This window comes from Salvelinus fontinalis, chromosome 5 (genome assembly GCF_029448725.1).
Source record: "Salvelinus fontinalis isolate EN_2023a chromosome 5, ASM2944872v1, whole genome shotgun sequence".
Classification (NCBI taxonomy): Eukaryota; Metazoa; Chordata; class Actinopteri; order Salmoniformes; family Salmonidae; genus Salvelinus; species Salvelinus fontinalis.
This window is the reverse complement of record NC_074669.1, coordinates 233,457-239,856: the sequence shown is the minus strand read 5'-3', so window position 1 is coordinate 239,856 and position 6,400 is coordinate 233,457. Positions and strand designations below refer to the sequence as shown.

The window sequence follows — 6,400 nt, the reverse complement described above, 5'->3', positions numbered from 1 at the left end:
CTGAAGCCCACTTCACCTGGACACTAACTATGGGGTGGACAACTCTGTGGTTGTGTGTTCTCGCTCTGCCACTAACGAGCGCCGTCCAGGTGAAAGCCAAGAAAGGTAAGACGATACAGGATCATTTTGGAAATAGCAGTGATTTATTTTGATCTATGCAGACAAAGACAAACAGTCAAACATAGAAATAGATACTGTATAGAGATGGCGTTAGATTAAGTTTCTATCTATTTCGAGGCAACTATCAGTCAGGAACAGACACATTTTGTTATTATGAACAATTTTGCTTGGAGCTAATCTGAGTGCAGTCTGTCTAAGAGTGTCATATTTTTTAATATCTCGATTCACAATCCACTACAATTGGATATTTTGAAATAAATGCTGCATTATTTACAATTTACAGCAAAGTTATAAATTGTGTCTCTTTCTGATTCCATAAATTTAAAGTGGGTAACTTTTTCTGTTTTCGTCTCCTCAGCTCGCCAGTCCAACCATGTGAACAGCATCTGCAGCACCTGGGGCAGAGAGCACTTCAAGACCTTCGATGGAGACGTGTACCAGTTCCCAGGGACGTGTGAATACAACCTGGCCTCAGACTGCCACTCTGAGTCCTACCAGGAGTTCTCTGTGCACCTGAAGAGGAACGAGGCTACTGAGACCGAGGGGAACCCTACGGTCAAACACGTAGTGGTCACTATCAACGACCTGGTCTTCCATCTGACCAAGACTCAGGTCGCGGTCAATGGAGAAATGTAAGTTTTCCACAAATGTTTTGTGTTATGTGTCCTCTAATTCATCAGGGATGTTACAGTGAGATTTACATCCTCTTTCAAGCGAGCCATGGAAAAATCAATTAGACTGTCATAAATAAATAAATAAAGTGTTGATATACTGTATCTATCTATCTATCTATCTATCTATCTATCTATCTATCTATATATACCATTTCCTCTCTGCATTAAGTAATGGATTTATATTATGCTGTTACCTATTCCCATCTGAGACAGTACTCTGACATATTTCCAGGGATTCCATTTTGAATTCAAAGGATTTAACTGTATTTTGTGTCTCTTTGTTGTTAATTGACACATTGGTACATTTCTATGTGATCTCTATTATTAATTATGTTCTTCATCCTTATTCCCAGTGTAACTCTGCCGTACTACAATGGAGGAGTCCAACTGGAGAGGAATGCAGTTTACACCAAACTTTACTCCAAGGTTGGCCTGGTTGTCATGTGGAATGGAGAAGATGCCGTCATGGTAAGCTTTTATAAGAATCAAAACATTACTTAGAAGAATGCATACAGAAGTGTATTTATTTATTTGCTTTGTAAGAATCAATAAGTTCACTGAAATTGACTGCTGTCATTAAACAGTGAACAGTGTCAAACGAACCCGTGCAGATACACAGATACCACGTGTGTGACTGTGTGAGAGTTGAAGTCTTGTATCTCATCTCAATATCTGCGCTGCTGCTCGTGGCAACGGCATTTCTCTGAGTCTACCTTAGAGAATAGTTGACCCATCACTGTTTGCATTAGGTGGAGCTGGACACGGAGTATACCAACCGTACCTGTGGTCTCTGTGGAGACTTCAATGGCCTTCCAGTCCACAGTGAATTTATTCATGATGGTGAGCATTTCTAAGAATTATTAGCGTTACAATTCATGAGGATTATAATTACAATAATTACAATTCATGAGGATTATAACATGTATAGTCATTTATAACACACTTATAATCATTTATATTAATATGTACAAGTATTTCTAATGGCTTATACCTGTAAGGTTGCGTGTTACGTGTAATCAATATTTTCCAAGTGGCTAATATTATCATTTATTACATGTATAGTCAGTTATAACACATTTCTAAGCATTTATCTAAATATATATAATGACTTATTTAGTTGCTATTATTAACATGCTATTTATTTATATATTCTAAGTGACAGTTATATATTCTTATATCTAGTAGCATCAGTGTAATTTCACATAGGTTGTAAGGTCATTAATATACATTTATACACATTTATATGCGTTTCTAATCACTTATTGATGAAGGATAACATTGTTTTATTTCCGTGCAGGTCGTAAAGTGAGCCCCATTGAGTTTGGAAACAGGCAGAAGGTCCACAGGCCCAACGAGGACTGTGAAGATCCCTATGAAGAGGAAGAGGAAGATGAACCTGCAGACGTTCAGCCTAAAGAGGACACATGCAAGGAGTTTGTAAGTTCTACCTCCAGTCTGTTCAGCCTGACAAATAGACTACAGTATTTCCATGTACTTCACTTCATTCTATTGATTTATTTGACTGCCATATGGAACGAATAAAGTTCAAATATGGCATAATATTATTCGTATTGCAACTTACAACCTCCTCCTCCTTCTCTTCCCCCTCTTCCTCCTTAAAACCTCTTATGCGTCCTCTCCTCTGCCTCCCCCTCTCCCACTCCTTCTCTTTCACTCCTCTTCTCCCTCCACTTCCTTTCCACCTCTACCTCCTCCTCCTCCCCCTCCTCTCCCACTCCTTCTCTCCCTCCACCTCCTCCACCTCTCCCTCCACCACCTCCGCCCCCTCTTCCTCCTCTCCCTCCTCTTCCACCTCTAACTCCTCCTCCTCCTCTTCCTCCTCTACCACTCCTCCTCCTCCCCCTTTTCCTTCTCTCCCTCCACTTCCTCCTCTTCCACCTCTACCTCCCCCTCCTTCTCTTCCTTCTCTCCCACTCCTCCTCCTCCCCCTTCTCTCCCTCCACTTCCTCCGCCTCTCTCGTCCTCCTTCTCTCCCTCCACTTCCTCCTCCATCTCCTTCCCTTCTTCCACCTCCTCCTCCTCACCCTCCTCCAACCTCTCCTCCTCTCCCTCCTCATTCACCTTCCCCTCATTCACCTCTTCCTCCTCCTCCTCCTCCTTCCCCTCCTCCTTCTCTCCCTCAACTTCCTCCTCTTCTCCCTCCACTTCCTCCTCCTCTCTCTCCTCCTCCACCTCTTCCAACCTCCTCCTCCTCCTCTCCCTCCTCATTCACCTATACCTTCTCCTCCTTCACCTCTTCCTCCTCCTCCTCCTCCTCCTCAGCATGCCCAGTGTGACCAGCTCCTGCGCTCGGCGTTGTGGAGCTCCTGTGGTGCGGTCGTGAACCCTGAGCCCTACATCCAGGCCTGTGTTCAGGACCTGTGTGGCTGCAGCAACACTTCTGATAGCTTCTGTGTCTGCAGCACCCTGGCAGAGTACTCCAGACAGTGCTCCCACGCCGGGGGACAGCCACCCCACTGGAGAACAACAACCTTCTGTGGTAATGGGACATCTCAATAACTGTCTGGGTGTTCAGGAAAACATTTACTGGATTACAGTAGAGGTGTAGATCAAAAAGTCACATGCAAAAAAATAACTCTTTATTGTCCATAGTCAGCTTCAGATCACACAAATGTCTAAAAATATAAATACATATATATACATATTAACATATAATAATAAAATGCACTATAATTTATTTTCTTTGTTTTCTTAGACAAGCAGTGTCCGTTCAACATGGTGTATCTGGAGAGTGGCTCTCCCTGCATGGATACCTGTACGCACTCAGACACCAGCTCCCTGTGTGAAGAACACCTGATGGACGGCTGCTTCTGCCCTCACGGTCAGCCTTTAACCAGAACTCACCTCAATGTATCAGTATAACAGTGATGATAGAGAACTACAACACACCTCAATGTATCAATATAACAGTGATGATAGAGAACTACAACACACCTCAATGTATCAGTATAACAGTGATGATAGAGAACTACAACACACCTCAATGTATCAGTATAACAGTGATGATAGAGAACTACAACACACCTCAATGTATCAGTATAACAGTGATGATAGAGAACTACAACACACCTCAATGTATCAGTATAACAGTGCTGATAGAGAACTACAACACACCTCAATGTATCAGTATAACAGTGATGATAGAGAACCACAACACACCTCAATGTATCAGTATAACAGTGATGATAGAGAACTACAACACACCTCAATGTATCAGTATAACAGTGATGATAGAGAACCACAACACACCTCAATGTATCAGTATAACAGTGATGATAGAGAACCACAACACACCTCAATGTATCAGTATAACAGTGATGATAGAGAACTACAACACACCTCAATGTATCAGTATAACAGTGATGATAGAGAACCACAACACACCTCAATGTATCAGTATAACAGTGATGATAGAGAACCACAACACACCTCAATGTATCAGTATAACAGTGATGATAGAGAACTACAACACACCTCAATGTATCAGTATAACAGTGATGATAGAGAACTACAATACACCTCAATGTATCAGTATAACAGTGATGATAGAGAACTACAACACACCTCAATGTATCAGTATAACAGTGATGATAGAGAACTACAACACACCTCAATGTATCAGTATAACAGTGATGATATTATACATTTAGTCATTATACACATTTGGTTTACATTTAGTAATAATACATATAATTTATAAAGTGTATTTGTACAGATTTCGTTATTATACAGTTCGTTCCATTATACCATAAATAACATTACACTAACTCACTGTATCTCATTCTGTGACGTATGTTTTCACCACTCTGTAGGGTCTGTGGTGACGTTCATGACATGTTGTCTGTTTTCACCACTCTGTGGGGTCTGTGGTGACGTTCATGACATGTATGTTTTCACCACTCTGTAGGGTCTGTGGTGACGTTCATGACATGTTGTCTGTTTTCACCACTCTGTAGGGTCTGTGGTGATATTCATGACATGTTGTCTGTTTTCACCACTCTGTAGGGACCGTGGTGACGTTCATGATGACATGTTGTATGTTTTCACCACTCTGTTTTCACCACTCTGTAGGGCCTGTGGTGATATTCATGACATGTCTGTTTTCACCACTCTGTAGGGCCTGTGGTGATATTCATGACATGTCTGTTTTCACCACTCTGTAGGGACTGTGTTTGATAACATCTCAAAGCGGGGGTGTGTCACTCAGGACCAGTGTCAGTGCAAACACGACAAAGTTTACAACTCTGGAGAAGTATTCAGACAGGACCGTGAGGAATGGTGAGTCAAAGGTTTAGACTTAAAGTGCTCAATGTAAAGCACTGTACAGTTAAAATAACAAGTTAAGTTAACCTGTTTTGGCTGCAGCCTGACGTCGGTAAACACTTATGACAACATCCAGCTCAAGTGCAGGGCGCGAAATTCAAAAGATATTTTTTTTAAATATTTAACTTTCACACATTAACAAGTCCAACACAGCATATGAAAGGTACACATCTAGTGAATCAAGCCAACATGTCCGATTTTTAAAATGTTTTACAGGGAAGACACAATATGTAAATCTATTAGCTAACCACGTTAGCAAAAGACACCACTTTTCTTACTCCATCAGTTTTTTACGCCATCAGTAGCTATCACAAATTCGACCAAATAAAGATATAAATAGCCACTAACCAAGAAACAACTTAATCAGATGACAGTCTGATAACATATTAATTGTATAGCATATATTTTGTTAGAAAAATGTGCATATTTCAGGTATAAATCATAGTTTACATTGCAGCTACAGTAAGAAATTACACCGAAAGCAGACAGAAAAATTACAGACACCAACGCCAAATAACTAAATACTCATCATAAAACATTTCTGAAAAATACCTAGTGTACAGCAATTGAAAGACAGGCATCTTGTGATTCCAGACAATATTTCCGATTTATCAAGTGTTTTACAGCGAAAACACAATATAGCGTTATATTAGCGTAGCCACAATAGCCAGAAACACTTGGGCGCCGACGACCAGTTCACATGCACGACAGATATTAGAAATAGCATCATAAAATGTTTCTTACTTTTGGTGATCTTCCGTCAGAATGTTGGACAAGGTGTCCTTTGTCCAGAACAGTCGCTGTTTGGATCTGGAACGGCAAATTTCCCTCTTGATTTAGCATGGGCACTTGCCAAGTGGCACGGATCTCTCCAACGTCAACAAAGTCAGAGAACGGAACACGGCAAAACTCCCCCCAAAATTTCAATAATCTAATTAAACTATATTGAAAAAACATACTTTACGATGAAATGGTCACATGTATCAAATAAAATCTAAACCGGAGATGTTAGTCGTCCATAACGACAGCTAAACAGAAGGCAAATCCATGTCCTCTTTTGCGCGCTCCATAAACAGGAAATGGACGGTCACATCATACAAAGAGCTTTAATTCCACCTCAGACCAAGATATACACAAAATTTCTTCTCTCACCGCCTCTTGACAACCAGGGGAAGGTGTATGAAGTGTACGTAGACTCTTACGTTCATTGCCCATGTATAGGCATGAAGTTGAACAGAGCATCGATTTCTGACATTCCACTT

The 6,400-nt window shown here is 40.9% G+C and overlaps 1 protein-coding gene across 1 annotated transcript; it reads left to right on the top strand.

Annotated features, from left to right (window-relative positions):
• Window positions 1–5,097, top strand: LOC129854814 (mucin-2-like). Its single transcript, XM_055921957.1, has 8 exons — window positions 1–105; window positions 479–752; window positions 1,148–1,262; window positions 1,544–1,634; window positions 2,092–2,231; window positions 3,078–3,294; window positions 3,511–3,636; window positions 4,979–5,097. The coding sequence occupies exons 1-8, from the start codon at window positions 30–32 to the stop codon at window positions 5,095–5,097; spliced, it is 1,158 nt and encodes a 385-aa protein (XP_055777932.1). The 5' UTR covers window positions 1–29.
• Window positions 5,098–6,400: the final 1,303 nt, after the last annotated feature.